At 38.4% G+C, this 19,211-nt stretch overlaps 1 protein-coding gene across 1 annotated transcript in view; it reads right to left on the reverse strand.

Annotated features, from left to right (window-relative positions):
* Window positions 1-10,378: 10,378 nt before the first annotated feature.
* The window catches only part of Heca (hdc homolog, cell cycle regulator), a 54,750-nt gene continuing 45,917 nt past the window's right edge, over window positions 10,379-19,211 (reverse strand). The window contains exons 3-4 of the mRNA XM_057761650.1: window positions 17,193-17,347; window positions 10,379-14,254 (exon numbers count right to left, since the gene is read on the reverse strand). Of these exons, the coding sequence (XP_057617633.1) occupies window positions 14,090-14,254; window positions 17,193-17,347 (320 nt within the window). The 3' untranslated portion in view covers window positions 10,379-14,089. The remainder of the gene's footprint in view (window positions 14,255-17,192; window positions 17,348-19,211) is intronic.

Genomic DNA, 19,211 nt, shown 5'->3' on the forward strand with positions numbered 1-19,211 from the left:
ATGGAAAAATCACACATGAGCACAGCAATTGACAGCAATAAATATGTTAACTTCATCTAAATACCTCTGGGAATCTTGACATCTTTTTTTTTTTTAAAGAATTCAGCCATGTCAAGACTAAAATCCAACGAACATTCAGGAAATGTTTTTAAAGACATTGAAAATGACAAACTTTCTGAAAAAAGTCATAATGATCTATTTTAAGTCTTACAACTGCAATAGTATGTATATAATGAATTGAAATCCTAAGTTGAACACCATTTGGATTGCTGAGTGTGACATGTGAAAAGAATAATTGGAAAGAAAATCACAGTTGTCTAAATGCAAAGACCAGAGGTACCTGAGCCATATGCTACCAAAAGAGAAATAAAGGGAGCAACTAAATTATTTGTTTTTTTATAAATCCACAGGTCTATTTCTCATAACAAGGTAATCAATTATTTTTGCCCATGTTTTATGACTCTACCTAGGAAGACACAAGCAAGTATCTATTCATCTCAAGATAGGGTAGCAACAACATACCAAAGAAACAATTCTACCCAAGCCTAGCTTATTGAACTAGAGAGTTTTTTTATTGATACTTTCAGGAGTACTAGTGAGGAATTTATTAATTAGAGATAACAAAAGTGATTCAAAAGCAGATGCATCACTGAAATAGCACGGGTGACAATCCATGAGAGTTGAATCCTTGGAGCTGCATCTTTGGAACTCCTTGTATCACCTGTAGGTAGCTTAGCTGGTCTTAACATTTCCTCTTTTCAGCAACTGTATTTCATAATCTTGGAGAAGGACCTTGTCAACCTATTGTTTCAGGAGCTTCCTGAACCTTGCCTGTCTTATTTTTTGAGTCTTAAAGAACCTTCCTCCTCCTCCTAAAAAAAGGATACTTCAATTTTGAGGAAATAGCTATAAAACAGCCTGCTTATTCATTAAATCACATGGTAAGAATATTGGACAGATGGTTATTTGTAGTTTCAGAACATGATCCAAAAGGCTGTAACCTGGCTCTGACACCAGCACTGTTACAGAGCATCACATTGGTTCTGATTCACTAAGAAAATTCAGATAATGATCAAGAGTTGGAAAATTAGAGTTGGCATTTTATCAGTTATCATAAAACTGTTCTTAGTCCATTCTCACTGATATAAAAAAAAATCTTAGAATGGATAACTTATAAGCAACAGAAACTTATTGGTCATAGTTCTAAAGGTTTCAAAATTCAAGGCAAGCAGATTTGATGTCTAGTGATGACACTTTCTCTCACATGTGGTGCATGCTTAGCTGTTTCTTCACATGGTTAAAGGGACAATCAGGCTCTCTTTGAACCTCTTTTATAAAAACATTAATCCTATTGAGGGTTTTGTCCTCATTACCCAGTCACTTCCTAAAGAGCTCTACCTCTTAATAACATGACCTTGGAGGTTAGAAGTTCAACACGTGAGTCTCTGAGGACCAAAGCCATATATGTAAGTAGAGGCAAGCTGAGTACTAATGGATGCCTCCCTGGCCATAATCTGCGTCCACCATATTCCAAGGCTTTAAGTTCACAAATGACTTTCACTATATTAAGTCAGAATATGACATCCTTAAGTCACACCTCAGATGAAAAAAAATCACTAGTAGTTCAGCTGAGGGGAAGTGTTTGCTTTCACACCTTGGAAAAGAAATGGATTGTTTTCTAAGTCAAAAGCTAGTTTTGTGATAAATCATGGATTTTGTTTCACAACACTGGGGCTGTAACCTAGGGCCTTCAATATTCTAGGCAAGGACTTTACCACTGAACTACCCAGTTTTAGTCTGACAATTATCCAAATAAAGCAAAACAAGTAGAACTTTCACAGAATTTCTTTCAGACTTAGATTTTATCAGTCTGTGAGTCCTACAACCTTCTTCACCCACTTATGGAGCTCTCCATGGAAATGAGATTTGAACTCCATTTACCTACCCACTCATTTCAGACAAGGCTGCCCACAGAAGTAGCTGCCTTATGAGGTGCCAGGCAACCTGCAATTCCTCCACTTTTGTTAAGAGAACCCTTTTGGTTTTCAAGACCCCTTGACAAGTAAACACGTGTGGGTAGATTTTTGTACCCTCTTATTCCATTCATCAGTTTTATTTTGAGTGGGTTATATTTATCTACTTTTAAGTTTTTACTAATTCCTTAAATTTTTCTGTCCAACTTATATTTGGCCTTGTATTTTGTACAGCAGTTTTCTTTGAGATTAAATCCTTCCATTTTGGAAAGAAGCTTCTTAAAGCAAGGATATTAAGGGGGAGAGGAATAGGGTATTTTAAGATAGTATGTTAAAATGGAGGTAAAACATCCTTAGGATGAAGTGCCTTAAGATATGTGATATTTACAGAGAGGTAAAACAAGAGAATATTCTAAGGTAGTAAGTAGTTCTTAGCCTGTCACAACTCCTTGGGGTCACATATCTGATATCCTGTCTATCAAATATTTACATTATGATTCCTAACAGTAGAAAATTGTAGTTATGAAGTAGCAATGTAGTAATTTTATGGCTGGAGGTTACCACAACATAAGGAATTGTATTAAAAGGTCACAGCATTAAAAAGGAAGTGAAACATTCCATCCTGTAGGGAAGTTTCTTGAGATCAGAAGGCAAACTTAAAAGCTTCAGGAAGTTCCTGAAACTGACCCAGATTTGTGAGGGTCTTCTTCTTCTCCTGGCTTGTTGGCTGCCATGTCAAGAGGGCGAGAGGCAGAAGTGATGACAGAAAGCTTGTTTGTGGTCCATGAGCAGAGATAGTCATCCAGAAGACAGACTTCTACAAATCAGCTCAGCTTTATTAGAGTATAAGGAATATATAAGATTGGGGAGCCTGGGAACAAACCCTAATTTGCATTAAGTGGCACACTCCTACCATTAGGTTCTTAGTGTGTGCAAAAAACAAAAAAGGCATCTCACAGGAATTCACACCTCACAGGGTTCAAGCTAAAGATAAATAAAGCATCTGACTTAGAGAAGGACTTTTAGATAAGGTCAGTCCTCCAGCCAGGCCCAGGTACATTCTCCAGATAAGGGCAGGTAAAGGCAGGAAGATCTGCAGGAGGAAGGGAGCCCAACTTTGCAGAACTATTGAGATAAGCTGTCAGGGGATGAGGAGATTGCAACCTCTACCAGTAAGCAAAAACCTCCTAACACAGGTTACCTAAGCCCTTCCATGCCTAGGCATATACAAGTAAGGACACTCTCAGACAAGTTGTTTAGAAGAAACAGAAACCAGCTGAGCTGTCCAAAAGGGACCCAGATCAATCAACCACTTGGGGCAGATACTCTTCAACATGTTGAACTGACTACATATTGTGCCACGTGCTCTAGGTTCCCAGATTTTGTGAGCTGTCTCACCTATGCTGGGGTAAGCTTTCTGCTTTTGCTCCTGTAACTATAACAAAACTCATGGTGTTAGAGGAGGACCCACTTGTTCGTCCCGGCACCCGGCTAGCTTAGTCCTGAAATAACCACACAGGAACTGTATTAAGTCACTGCTTGGCCCATTAGCTCTAACTTCTTATTGCCTAACTCTCGCATCTTAGTTTAATCCATTTCTATTAATCTGTGTATCGCCACATGGCAGTGGTTTACTGGCTAAGTATTGGCAGCATGTCTTACTCTGGCAGCAGATCCATGGCTTCTTTCCTACTTTGCTTTCTTCCTCCCAGAATTCAGTTCTGTCTTCTCCACCTTTCTAAGATCTGCTCTATCAGCCAAGGCAGTTTCTTTATTCATTAACCAATACAAGCAACACAGAGAAGGGGACTCCCACATCACCTCCCCTTTTCTGTTTAAAAAAAAAGGAAGGTTTTAACTTTAGCACAGTGAAATTACATATAACAGGTATTAAGCAAGAATTAGTTGCAATATTTCTATTTACTTTATCTTTTATCATAACTAAGGAAAACTATAACTATCTTTTAACTCCATCAAAGACTCCAGAAGGATATAGTATTACCTAAGTAAACAGGAAGTGCACTGTAAGCAACTTCCAAAACTCTAGAATTGACAGAGACATCTCACTGCCTGGACAGTCACCTAAAGTTCTTCTGTATCACTGGGGCATCCAGCTTCAGCCTACAGGCCCATAGTATCCAGCAGACTTTTCCACAAAGCAGGAAATTTCAAAGACAGTTCTGCCTATATTGGCAGTTTGCCAGTCACTTTCTTTTCTGTCCTGCAGAAGGTCTCACAGACTTTTTCATGAAGCAGAAACCCTGAAGGATCATCTCACCTTTGGGCAAGTTTAACAGTCATTTTTCTGTGGGTCCTGCATGTCCAGTGAAGCAGTCCAAGCAAGAGCAGTTTTTTTTTTTTTTTTTTTTTTTTTTTCCCCAAATGGCTAACAAACTCCATAAGGAGCCTCTTCAAATGCCCATCATCTTTTTGAAGTAGCTTGGTGCTGCCAGATGTGTTTCATTGTTATAAAAAGTCTTAAGATCTTAAGCATTTTAAATGCCATATTCTGAAAGTCTCTGCAAGATTTCAAGAATCCCAATCCATCTGAAATACTTCTCTGTACATCTAAAAAATCTGACATGACTACAAACTTGACTATTATAGATGACTCTCTATTAACCTATATTTTTTTAATTATACACTTTTAAATCAGCTACACAAACACAATACCTTAAGGGCAGAAATATACATATACAATATAACAAAGTTTACCTTAAATTTGTATTAATAAACCAAAATCCACACCAATGCAAATTATTCATATCTATATCATATTCCTCTTTAAATGTAAACAAACAATGATAGACAATATTTGGGAATATGAGCGTAGATTTGTCCATACTTATTCCTGCTGTTTGGGGGGCTGTTTATCAGGTCTTTTATGGTCTATCTTGTGTGCTAGGCTCATCTCAGTCAACAGTTGGGTGAAGTAATTTTTTTGAGGGTATTCATAGTGACCTTTCAGTAGGGCATGGTCTATCAAGCCATATTTGTGAGTATTCCACAAGTTCTCATCTTCTGTGGAAACTAAAGAAAAACCTCTTTTCCCAAGCAACGTGCTCTTAGGCCCAAATTCTGAAGTCAAGATCCCTTTATAATATACATACAAGCTGGTTTGGCTTAGCATCCCATACAATGAAATGTCTCTCCATACTTAGCTCCTTTACAGTAAAGAAAAATTTAAAGAACACACACAGAGGGGTCTCCCACATCACTCATGGATTTGCTAAGATGGACTGCAGTGGTATCTGCACTTTGGTAGTCACTGGTTCCCCATCTAGGGTGAGTAGTTGTTTAATCATGTCTCTCCAGGAAAAGAGCTTACCTGGGAGCTTTTATCATATCCTGATGATTAGGAAACTTGATGCAACAAGAAAGTAAGGAGAAAAGACAGAAGAAAAATAGTAGATAAGAAAACATATGATAAACATTTTGATAAATAAAAGGAATTAGAAAAAAGTGGGGACATATTAATGGCATTTGTCAACTCTACCATTACCAAAAACTGTCCTCCCACTCAATATATCATGATAATTTGAAAGGAGAGGTCTACAAAACTAACACTAATTATTAATAATTTATGTTCTTATATATTATCTATCAAAAGCACAAACTTCTGCCAATGTTTCTCTACCACTGGAGACAGTCATAGTTGCTATAATCCTTGCACAAAGTAAAATGACCTTTCAGACACCCTGTGCAGGCTTGTGATAACCTTATCATTTCCACTAAGGTCTCTAAAATATTCACTCATCTCAGATTCCTTTCCAAATTACTCTTTTTAGAGCCATGGGGTTCTGAGGCATCAAAGAAATGCTTGTCTGTGGCCTCCGTCCTTATTTCCCTAATCAACTTACTATATCAGAACTTCAGAACAGTTAAACTAGTTAATGTGGATGAACATGATGTATAAAACTGATTGCCACCTTATAGTTCTGCAGTTACTATCTTTAATTATTCTCTAGTGGTTTGAATGAGAAATGTCCATCATAGGCACATGTATTTGAATGCTTATGGAACCTTTAGAAGATGCAGACATGGTGGGGGCAGTTCTTCCTTAAGTTCTTTCAGTCATGGTGTTTTAACTACAGCAACAGAAAAGTAACTGATATAGTTCCCAAGACATGAGAAATGTTAGCTAAAAAAAAAAAATGTGTAAAACAGTACTTTTATTCTTGTAAGACTCAAAGAGACTCAAATACAATAATCAAGTACAGTAACCCTCAAACTGGGATACCAGCAATTCAGACAAGATCATGAGAAACTGAAAATGGATTGTAAGATATAAAAACTGTCTAAAAAGTTAACCAAGAAGCAAAACCATGCCAGGCAGTGGTGGCGCACGCCTTTAATCCCAGCACTCGGGAGGCAGAGGCAGTCGGATCTCTGTGAGTTTGAGGCCAGCCTGGTCTACCAGAGCAGGAACCAAAAGCTACGGAGAAACCCTGTCTCAAAAAACCAAAAACAAAAAAAAAAAAAATAAGCAAAACCATGACCAAACTGGATATTATCAATGGTATATCAAATGTGATAGCTCGACATGTATGAATCCAAAAATAGCTCAAAAATCCCAAAGTGAATAAAATAGTTTTAAGAGTAGACTGTTAAAATGTCACCTTCTATCTAGTTTTCCTCCAGCAGTAATTTATCTTGAGATGAAAAAAGATGCCAACAAATTAATCATTGAAAAATAGGTAAAAGATACATCTCAAGAATTTTTCCCCTAAAACTATACCATAGAATATTTTCAAATGTTTGCTCTGTGAATTCATCAACCCAAATCTCTGTGTCAAATATTTCATCTCATGCACCACTGCTGGAAGGTAGGACTTACCAAAACGACCCTATTGGGAAGACCTATGGGATTAACACTGCTTTCCACACAGTAGGCTCATTTCCTTCAGTTTGGAGTTTCCCAAGCTGGTTTTCAGTCTTGCTTTTGTCCAGTATTTTCTATGTTCCCTCTCCTCCCCTTTGGAATCCTGTACCATTGTATGTTGGAAGTATGTATTCTGTTTTTTCCCCCAGGGAATTATAGTTAAGAGATTGCCATGAGTCTCAGAAGAGACTTTGGACTTTCAAATAGTGTTGAGACTGTTATAGATCATGGGAACTTTTGAAGTTAGACTGAATACATTTTTGCATTATGGTATGGCTACAAGTCTATGGGAACCAAGGAGTGGATTATGGTGGTTTGAACAGGAATGACCTCATGGCTCATGTATTTATTTGAATGCTTGATCATGAGGAAGTGGAAGTACTTGACAGATATTAGGAGATGTGGCCTTGTTGAAGGAAATGTGTCTCTGGGGTTGGGCTTTGGGGTTTCCAAAGCTCAAGCCAGGCTCACTGTCTCTTCCTGCTGCCTGTGGATCCAGTTACAGAAATCTTAACTTCTCTATTACTATGTCTTCCTACTTGCTTCCTGGTTCTCCACTGTGATGACATTGGACCTCTGAAACTGTATGCAAGCCCTGATTCAATTCTTTCTTTTATAGGAGTTGCCATGGTCAGGGTGTATCTTCACAATAATAGGATACTGTCATTCATCTGGGTCCCAGATTTGTTAACCTTGTCATCAGAAAATAACCTAATCCACAAAGATATAAAGGCAATACAAATCAGAAGCAGAACAAAGAAAATTCCCATTCTACAAAATCTTTTGTCTGAAGGTAGTTTATAAGTGGTTACAGAAAACAAGACGCAAAATAGAAAACCCCTATAAGCTGGATATGCCATCTAGCCTATATCAACTTTAAAATTCTTTGGGCCTCCACACATCTTTAAAATCAAACACAGGCAACATGATTTAATAATCAATAACCACATGAGTAAAATGAAAAACATCCCTTGTTATAAACTCACACATCTCTAAATTCTATCATTTCTACAGTTATTGACTTTTCCACATCAGTAGTAATTGGGCTTACAAATGTAATTAGATAGTTCTAAACTTTATTTTACAGTATTATAAAGTATTATCAACATTTTAAGCCAGTATGATCACAACACTTAACATGATACTCATAAAGAAATGGGGCCATAAATGCTAATTCCATTAACAGTTGTTAAGTGTGACCAGTTTTCTACTGAACTCCATGAATCAAAGTCCTTTATTTTTTTTCTTTTTTGTTATACTCATGGCTTGGCAAAACCAGGTCAAGGCTATAAAATTAGCACAAGTATACATTAAAATAATTTCAAATATTACATCTATATAGTACTATCTTTATGCACATTTCACATTCATGAGCATCCCCTACCCCCAGTGTAAAAATCTGATAGAACAGGAAAAGAACGAATGTTTAAGATAAGTTCTTTTTCGACTAACAGGACCACGAGGGGTGCATGCACACACTGAGACAATGGAGATATTCTATTGGGAACTCACCAAGGCCAGCTGGCCTGGGTCTGAAAGAGCATGGGATAAAACCGGACTCGCTGAACATAGCGGACAATGAGGACTACTGAGAACTCAAGAACAATGGCAATGGGTTTTTGATCCTACTGCACGTACTGGCTTGGTGGGAGCCTAGGCAGTTTGGATGCTCACCTTAATAGACCTGGATGGGGGGGGGTCATTGGACTTCCCACAGGGCAGGGAACCCTGATTGCTCTTCGGGCTGACGAGGGAGGGGGACTTAATTGGGGGAGGGGGAGGGAAATGGGAGGCAGTGGCGGGGAGGCAGAAATCTTTAATAAATAAATAAGTTCTTTTTCCTTCCAAAATTTATTAAACCATCCACATAACGAGCAATCTAATTACTTGTAGAATTTGTCAAATTTAAATCAAAACAGCAGGCAAGATTTAAACTGGAAACCATTGAGGGCAAGAAAGAGTTTTCTACCACTAATCTCAACTGCCACCTTCCCACATTGCAATGGTACTTTGCTGACAGTAGTTATACACAGTAGAAAAACAGCACCTGAAATCTATAAAAACTCAAAGGGGAAGTGTAGGGAAGCTATTCAAAGCCATCAACAGCATCTTTTACAAAGCATAAGGATTTTGCCCTCTTGTATTACTGGCTGTTACACATTCTTTCTGAGACTGTTGGATTTATCTCACCAAATCATGCTGATGAAGCCATAAAGCATGTTTTGTGGTTATAACTAGCATTCTGGAAAAACCAAGAGAACTTTAAGTTTTGACTACGTATCTGTGGTGATCTGAAAAAGAATTGTACCCACAGGCTCATATATTTAACTGATTAGTCATCAGAGAGTAGACCTGTCTGGAAGAAACAGAAGGATTAGAAGTGTGTTGGAGGAACAACAGTGTCACGAGGGGTGAACTCTGAAGTCAGGCCCAGTCTCAGCTCTTTCTTTCTCCCCACCTGCAGGCAGATCAGGATGTAAAGCTCTCAGCTACAGCTCTAGTGCCTGCCTGCCTGCCTGCAGTTATGCCCGTCCCCCCATGATGATAATGGACTAAATCTCTGAAGCTGTAAACCAGCCCGTTAAATGCTTTCCTTTATAAAAATTGCCTTGGTCATGGTTCCTCTTCACAGCAACAGAACACTAAGACAATATCTATGGGTCTAGAGTGCATCAAAACCATACTCTTTCAATTTTTTTAACACTATACCACAAAATCCTTTATAAACATAACAATAATTTTATACTACCCACATGAAACAAAGGGAAGGCTGATTTGTTATTATTGTATTGCAAAGGAAACTTACCTATGATATACACTTGTAAGCAGTGAAGAATTTATAATTGTGGTTCTTCCCCCCCCCTTTTTAAATTTATCTATCACATGTGTGCATGCACAACAACATACATGTTCTGATAAGAGGACAACTTTTTGGAGTTCATCTCTCCTTCCACCATGTGGGTTCTGGAGATAAAACTCAGGTTATTAAATTTGGTAGTGGGTACCTTTACTTGATTTGGGAGTCTCTGTGTGCTGTCATTATCATTAATGAGTAAAGAAACTGCCTTAGCCTGTTGATAGGGCAGAACTTGGGTAGGCAGGGAAGACATAACTGAATGCTGGGAGAAAGAAGAAAGAGGGAGACACCATGGAGCCACCAGAGTCTGATATGCCTCATCTTTGCCAATAAACCACTACAACATGGCAATATAGAGATTAATAGAAATTGGTTAAATATAAGAGTTAGCCAGTAAGAAGATAGAGCTAATGGGTCAAGCAATGTTTTAATGAATACATTTCTGTGGTTATTTAGGGATTAAGCTAGCCAGGTGGCTGGGACTAACAAGCAGGCCCTCCTCCTACTTTTACCTGCTGAGCCATCTCACTAGCCCAGAATATATAGTTTTTATTAGTTGCAGTAGTACTTTGGAATGGCTTTCTAGATATTTTTTTTCTAATCTTGAGACTATCCCTACTTCTCTACTATCTTTTCTTATCAAAAACCCCATTTTTCAAAAATTCCAACAAAATCTAGTAACACATTAAAGTTCAACATTTCTAAAATTTTATTATTCTTAATACATACCTTTCACATACAGAAACCCTCTAACACCACACGATTCCATAACCCAAATGCTTCAATTTTATCAACATTCTTTAAGTATTTACACCGGTTTCCCTCAACAAAAGTGCAATCCAAACATTTTGACAAAAAAAAATCTTTATAGACAACATATTTTTGAGCTGGTTTTCATGGTGTCCATTTATTATATTGTCTTTCCATTACCTGGAAAAATAATAAAGTCAATAAAGTATGACGATGAACTGAGCTAGGCAGCATTCTGCTATGGGAATCACACCCTAAACAAAAGTGCTTTCTCCTCACCTCTTCCCTGATCCTCCAACTGAAACTACTTAATAAGTGCTTCAAGAGATTAAAAAGAAAATAAAACAAGTTAGAAAACAGGCCCAGTGCAGACTGCACAGTTAGCACTGGTACTATAAGACAATATGAAATACTCAGGAAGGTAGTCTAGCAAGTTATGAATCAATGTTAAGTTTTAGCATTTAAACATATAATATTCTTCTGTCATAAGTTAATTTTTCCCAAAAAGGTATGAAAATTTTCTTTACTTAGAAAAATGAACCCCTTTTTACAAAAATTGGAAATTAAAGAATGCTGGAAAAAGTCCTTTGTACACTAGAAAACAATTCACTCATCCCTCCATTTCATGGAATAAAGTCTACCTTTAAAGGTATAAGACCACTGCTACCAAGTGTTTTCCATGTGACTGGGTGATCAGATGAAAAAGGAGAGTTGAGAAGGCCTGAAGAGAAAATGATCAGAAATTAGCTTCTCTCAAAACGAAAGCAGACAAGTTTTACTTGCTCAAAGTATGGAACTCTTTAAAAATAAATGACTCGAAGTGTTAAATTAGATAAAAATCACTTTAGATTATTAGGCAACCTCAAAACTACAAATTACTGGATACTACTCATGAGAAAAACAGAAGTTAGATCTCCTGGATGACTGAATGCTGTGGGACAATGGTCATTTATCCTGTCACCTCTATTATTTTTAATAAAATGCTGATTGGCCAGTAGCCAGGCATGGAGTACAGGCAGGGCGACCAGGCAGGAAACAGAGGTGGGACAATGAGAACAGGAGAATTCTGGGAAGAGGGACGCTCAGTCTCCAGTCGTGACCCAGCTGCAGAGAAAGCAAGATGTGACTGCTTCGCAAAAAAAGGTACCAAGGCACGTGGCCCACATAGACAAGAATTATGGGCTAATATTAGTTATAAGAATTAGTTAATAAGTAGAGCCAGAGATACTGGGCCAATTAGTTTATAATTGGTGTAGACCTCTGTGTGATTCTTTGGGAATGAATAACTGCAGAACCAGGCAGGACAGAAACCTCAAACAACTGAAGCCCTTTAATATTGCAACTACAACAAAAACAGTGGTGATCTTTCTTGAAACATTTCAATTCTAACCAATGCGTTCTGGCAAAGTTTGGTGAAAACATTAAGGTCAGCAGATTTCCAAAGTAATATTTACCTATAAAGCAAGTATTGTACAGTCAATTTTATTTTACTCTTTAAATAAGCCAAATTTTCCTTTTCAGACAAAATTTAAATCAATCAACAATATAGCAAATGATAAGTATTAGAGTATGTGGCTCATGTTTCTCTTTGTATATAACTATACACATCTATAGTCCTCATTTTATCATCCATATAACATCAAAATCAAATGTTATTCAATTATAGTGAAACTTCTTCATGTGGGGGTCAGAAAACAAACTAAGGAGCAAGAATAAAATGTGGCTTACACTTCCACACTGTTTTGGGTTCTTGTTTGGTTTTTTCAATCTAAAGAACTCACTGGGTGCAAAAGATAGGTTGACTTCAGAACAATAACATAGTTTTACTAGAAAACGTCAATAGGTTAAAGAACAGTATTACAAGTATTTTATTTATTCTAAAAAATCAGGAACAAACATGAAGACAAATATGGAATCTGAAACTTACCAAAATTTTAAACTTGAGTGTACAACAGATTCATAGGAAAACAGCTAACTCATAATTGTGCATCAAAGACAAATTTGCAAATATTATATCCTATAGATCTAACGTAGTTGTATTAAACACCATCTGATCAATAATGATTATTGTTTGTCCTATGCAACTTGAGCATTTCTTGCAGATTATGAAACTTTTCAGATCATCAAACACAAAACCAGAAGTAACAAACCAACTGACAAAAAGTTTTAGTTTAGCATAGGTTCTTAAATGCTGTTGTTTCAAATTAAACACCAAGACTTCTGTAGAGCGTAAAACTCATTGGCAATAATGTTTAGACAATTATGAAAAGAAAAGCCCCCTGGGATGGCATAAACCAAGTGATATAAAATATTTACATGAACCCCAAATTTGCCTATTCATAAGTTATTTTTAGTAGTCTTTTAATGTATATTTCTGTATCATACTTGAAATTACCAAATTCCTTCATGAGAAGTAATTCTCTAATTCTAATTCTATGAGGGATATCTTCAGCACATTCAAGTATCCAAGTCTTAGTGAACTTTGGAATACCTGGTGTTCTGTATGCAACTTTTTTTTTTTTAAGAAACAGTGAGAAATCATGGAAATCTTTAGGATGATCTATTTTCAGATATGCTCTTTGCATTACTGCTACCAAACTGAAACATACTTTTAAAAGAATAAAAACTGTTCTTCATCATTCTAACCAATTTCCCCTTCCTTCCTAGGTCAACTCTGATTTGGGGAACTCAGTATTAAATGGGCTAATGTGGCAGTAGATACAATGAGAAGTGTAGCATGACTGGTTCTGGAGCACAGCACTTAGGCTAGAGGTTTGCCTCAGAAGATCTGGATACCAAGCAACTGCTTCAGCAATGCAATCTGTAAACGATGCCCACCAAACCTACAGCATGTGCAAATTTTCTGTGGGTTCTCTGACCAGCTTCTAGAGACACCATCCAAATAACCACGTTCTGCGTTCTGCCCTCTTGATTCAGTATTTATCATTTCCAATTTCACTTCACAAGACCTGTTATATTCAGCTCACCTAAAACATTTACAACAGCAACAGTTTTCAAATGTCAGATAATTTGGATATTATTTCCGGTATGAAAACTGTTAAATTATACAAACTGTCAAAGAAAGCACTCAGAACTATTCTCAAATCACCTATCTATCAGTGGGAGTAAACTGACCTCACCCTGAACTGAAGAGCAGAGTCCAGGTAGCCTAATGCAGTACTGGCTCTCCAGGTTTAGACTTACATTCATTTGTCACTTATTTTTCCCAAGGCCCAAACATCTAACAGTGGGTTTCTCAAGAGAGCTAACATTAGAAAAAGCTTCCTCCCAACTCCTACCACACCTTTAGCTTCACCACAGAATCCCACACCTAAATGGCATCCATCCTTCCTACTACCTCAGTACTGCATCAGAGATTCTGCATGAGACTGAAACCCTATGAACCAAAATCTGTCCAATTTCCCATATGCACTCCAGTCTTAACCACACACCATCTGGCAATTAAGAAAGGGCAAGGGGCAGCCCTCATTTTAGTGGCACAAATATACAAAGTAAACTCTGTTTTAAATTAGAAAAGAAATTAATGTCACAGAATGCTCCCCTATAAAAGATATGTAGTAAAGTAATAATATCAATAAAATAGCTATTACTAAAGCAAAGCTTTCATCAATAAGCTTCAAGAACTTTGAAGGAGGAGAATGGCTTCACAAAATGGTAGTCCAGGTTTCCACAGTGTGGACACTGCTGGACATTGCTGTACTCAGAGAAGTACTGCATTCCGATCCGTACGTCGATCACAGGCTTGCCACAGTGCTTGCAGTTCAGACGGGCCTGGGGAAACAGACATCATGAACCACAGTGTCACTGGCTTCACAATACTCATCCAAAGCCATCTGATCAAAGTGCTGGGAACTGACTAAAATTCAGAGAAGCATCTCCATTATTAACAGAATCAGGGTATGCACATCAAAGATACACATTCTGGTGTTTATTATTATTCTTCTAAAGATGACAGCCTCCCAGGTTCTCTATTAATATGAGGTGCCTATCAACGAGAGACTACCTGATCATCTCCACCAGTTACCTAACAGCAACCACTAATCCCCTGGATTTTAAGCAAATGGCTGAAACTGGCTCCCTGCACCCAAACCTACAATGAAAAACTTTCCTGAAGAGTTCAGGTTTATTTCAAAAGCTCATATACACTTTCATTTGACTCCACGTAACATTGCTTTCTTTTATATAGAAATAAAATTTCTCAAAAACATTCAATCAAAATTGGCAATCTAGGCAGGAGTGCTATGTATATCTTGAGACTGCTGGAACTCACTAGCATGGGACATCTTCACCTGTGCCTGGGCCTCTAACAGTAAAATCCTGGAGCCCTTCATAATAGATCTGGGAGTGAAGTGGATAGGCAGAAATTACAGATTAAACAGTCTTAATTTAGATCCTTCCTAAACATGTGCTAACAAATTTGTCCTGAAAGCATTCCTGTGAGGGAGTATAATCTGCATTTCAGACGATGAAAAGGGGCACACAGTGATAAATACCATGCCCAAGAAAACAGAAAGCAGAACAGCTGGGATTTAAACTAAATGTTCCAGAGTGCACATTTCAGCAATACACGGACTATCTTTCTGCAACCTAAAATGAACTCCCTTTTAACTACATCATCCCTCTCTGAGTCTTGAGTATAACGTTCTCTTTAACCAATTATTGTTATTTTTGCCTCAGACTTACCTGGAATCCTTTGTAGTGCCTCCTACTATATCCTCACAATGAATACTTTCAAATGATTAATAATAAAGAGTAATCAAACAGGTTTTCCATTTCCATTTCAGTTGGGGGGGACCAAAAAATATAGTCTTGGCATATATCAGCTTAAATTTAACGGGTAAATATGCAGTATGTAGTAGAGGACTGGTGGGCAGGATGCCATTGCATATTTTTATTTGAAGATATGAAAATCCCATGGCATTTCAACATGTAGTTGAAAAGTTCAGAATAGGAATCACAGATTTTAGTCAGAGCTATGACACAATTTATGTAGACCTGGGCAAAACAATCAAAAATTTGAGTCATCCATTTTAAACAACAACTCAGAAGGCTGAGTGAGCTCTAGAAGGTCCCATGCAACACTAAGGTGCCATGAGTTTTGTTCACTTCCCTCCTGCTACATCACATATGTGTAGAGAATGGTGCCACTCCCTTTAGTTTCTCTCATCTTAGGGGTGGACACTAAGGCACAGCAGTAACCATAAAACATGACGGTGATTGACTAGAAGATTATGGTAACTCATTTTCAAAGATAACCTTGAGTCTGGAAATGCAGTCAGTATACCACAAGAGCAGAAAACTAGTCAGCCTTATCCAAAACAAACAAACAGCTGAACTACTATCTCTGCCAGCCTTTGAACTCAACAGAAACTGGTATCTACTGAAAAAAAGTGGCAACAGGAGGAGAAAATGTTCCTGCTACCCAGGAACGCCTAGCATGGAATTATGTAATAAGTTCTTCCTTAAGCATGAGGATAATAAATTCAGGTATTCCTGGGGATTTTTGTCTTCTTAGTTTCTTATCTAATAGGGTTTGTATCAACCCCTTCCTCCTTTCCTTCTGACAGTTATTCCTCAGGTGCTCCTAGAGTCAGAGAAGAATGCTGCTCTTCTAGCACTTTAAGAATTAGGAATTTTTCTGGCAATCTCACACAGCTCAAGAGTGAGAGGTTTGGGTTTTGCCAACTCTCACAGAAAGTAAGCAAGAGGAAAATTTGGTCTGTTGTAGAAAGTAAAACTTTCCTTTTCAGTGTAAATTATAACCTTTTGATACAAATGTAATACAAATTACTCACACAAAATGAGAAAATTACAAGCAAACAAAAAGAAAACTAAAGAAACCATGCACAGAAATCTAATCACCAGGCCACCTGACCAGCTGCAGAGCTCAGCAGAGACTTTTAATGCGTAGTTAGAAATGGAAGCAAGATCCACAGCTAGAACTGGGCTGAACTCCTAGAGTTCACTCAAAGAGATGGAGAACCAATAATACAAGCAAAGGGGTCAAGACCATGACGTGGATACCCACAGAAACACTGACCTGAGCTAGAGAGAGCTCCCTGACTCCAGACAGACAGTGAGGCAACTTGCATAGGACCAAACTAAGCCCTCTGAATATGGGTGACAGTTGTGTGGCTTGAGCAGTCTGTAGGGCCACTGGCAGTGGGACCAAAATTTATCCCTAGTGCTTGAACTGGCTTTTTGGAGTCCATTCTCTTTGGAGGGATACTACACTCAGTCTAGATATAGGGGTGAGGACCTTGGCCCTACCGCAAAGTGATGGGGCAGACTTTGTTGAATCCCCATGGGAAGTCTTACACTCTCTGAGGAGTGCACGGGTGGAAGGTGTGGGGACAGGAGGGGGAGGGAACTGGGATTAATATGAAAAGTGAGAAAAGATTGTTTAAAAAAATAAATAAGAATTAAAAAAATAGAAGCAAGGTAAGTTTTGTAACATTTTTTTCTGACATAACAGATGGAAAATACTCCAAGTCTATTACTGTACATATCTCTCTCTGACTACATAATATTCTTCTACAAGATAACAACTAAGGCACTTGAATTATTCTTCACCCTTAGAAGCACCTTCTCCAAGCCCTCACAACTCCCTCAAGGTACCCACCAGGCAGGCAGCCTTTAACTCTCTAAGGTACCTTGGTGGCAGAAGTCCAGCGTCACCCACTGCACCCTCACTTCAGTGGATACCAACCTGACAGCAGGGAGAGGCAGCCAGGATGTCGTAGGTGTACATGGTGCCCAGCTGGTGCCAGCTGCCATCCCACCGGGACTTGCACTTGATGCAGATGATCTTGTGAACCCCTTCCAGACAGTCCACACACACTGCATACAGATGCATGAGTCTCCCTGCACACAGAAAGCACAAGGCTGAGGGTGGCTATGGCGGAAAGCATCTTCATCTCCAGTGGCAATACAAATGCCCTCGTAAACAACAAAAAGCAAACATTTTATCATTTGAATAAATCTGAAAAGCAAGGCAGATGGTTTCCATCATATATCCTTAAGCAGTCCTGTTAGGATAACAGTGAATTATTGTTATCGAGATCAAATTCAAATTTATTGAAAATAGACACTTGCTTTAATTTACTTTTCTAAAATGTGCTTACATTGTTTGTCCATCCAAATCCAAACAATAAATTCACATGCTTATAACCAGCCTGGAATTACCAGGCTTCTCCAGAGCCATTGGTTACAATGAACCAACAGGAACCAACACCACTGGCCTGATGAGTTGCAAGCCACAAAATATTCATCGAAAAACATCTGACTTTGTGTTGTCAGCCCAGAATTTTACCATAGCCACAATTACTATGTTAACTGTCCTCATTTCCAAAACGGCCCCGCTAGCACCGCAGCTAATTTAAGAACTAGAATTACATGTTACTTGTGATACGTTACAAGTCCAAAATATTGTGTACTGGATTTTTAAAGTCACAACTTCATTCCTCCACTGTTCATCAAGGACCTGAAGTCCAAAATATTATTTACTGGGTTTTTTAAAGTCACAGCTTCATTCCTTTACTAGGACTTAATGTTTATAAAGGGAACAGGCCAGCCAATTATATGAAAAAGGTAAAGGTTCAAATAATTAGTCAGCATGTCCAGGATCTTCCTTGGGCCATATGTAACAGCAACACTGCTGAGAACAGAGAGCACTCTAGAACACGGCTGAGATCAGGGAGCACTCTAGAACAGAGTTGAGATGAGGGAGTACTCTAGAACACGTCTAGGAACAGAGAGCACTCTAGAACACTGCTGAGAACGGGGAGCACTCTAGAACACGGCTGGGAACAGAGAGAACTCTAGAACACGGCTGGGAACAGAGAGAACTCTAGAACACGGCTGAGAACAGGGAACAGCACCCCAGAACGCTGCACAGTGGATCTTATTCAGAATGTGCTGTTCACTACCAAAAGCCAGACTAAGAGTTTTTACCAGTTACTTGCAAAGACCAGCTCTCTTCGTTTTTAACCACAAGGGCACCTAGTGGTCCATAGAGGGAAGCTTTCCATTGCATTTGCTTCCATGGACCTCTTTTTTTCTTGAGAGCAGGACCCATACCTTATCCATCCTTGTCAACCTGAGTGTCCAGCATAACGTCAGCAATGTGAAAAGCTCTGAGTGCTGAATGAATAATAGATGGGGCATGACACTATAAAGTGGGGGATGTCTAGGCCAAAACCAGGAAGAGCAAGCTTCTTACAATGCCACCTACCCTTGTTCTTAAACAGTGAAAAGGTTTCACATGCCAAATCCACTGAGCTCCTGGGATCATATCCAAAAGTCAATTCAATTATCTATGAGCCACTAGAACACTTTGTTTCCAGTCTCCTCCTTGGTCCTACCTGAGACGCATCTATGCTGCTAATAGAAGTGAACACCAGACACAGAAGATGTTAGTAACAATGGCTATGATGATGAAGACAAGAACATTCACTGTGCACTTACCAAGGGTCTGCTCTGGGCTGTGAGTTCTCTATCAATTACTTCATTTAACTCTCACTGCAATGCTATACAAAGGACTCATGATTGTTATTCCCATTTCAAACAGGAGAGACAGAAGATTAAAGAGCCTGGGTAGCTTGTGAAAGCTTACAATGAAAATAAGGAGCCAACTCTTGGGAAACCTGAGTCAAAACTTAGTTTCTGGATTTATTTTCCATTACCATTCCACCAAATCCTATCCAGAGAATTTCTGAGCCATAGGAAA

This window comes from Chionomys nivalis, chromosome 2 (assembly GCF_950005125.1).
Source record: "Chionomys nivalis chromosome 2, mChiNiv1.1, whole genome shotgun sequence".
Classification (NCBI taxonomy): Eukaryota; Metazoa; Chordata; class Mammalia; order Rodentia; family Cricetidae; genus Chionomys; species Chionomys nivalis.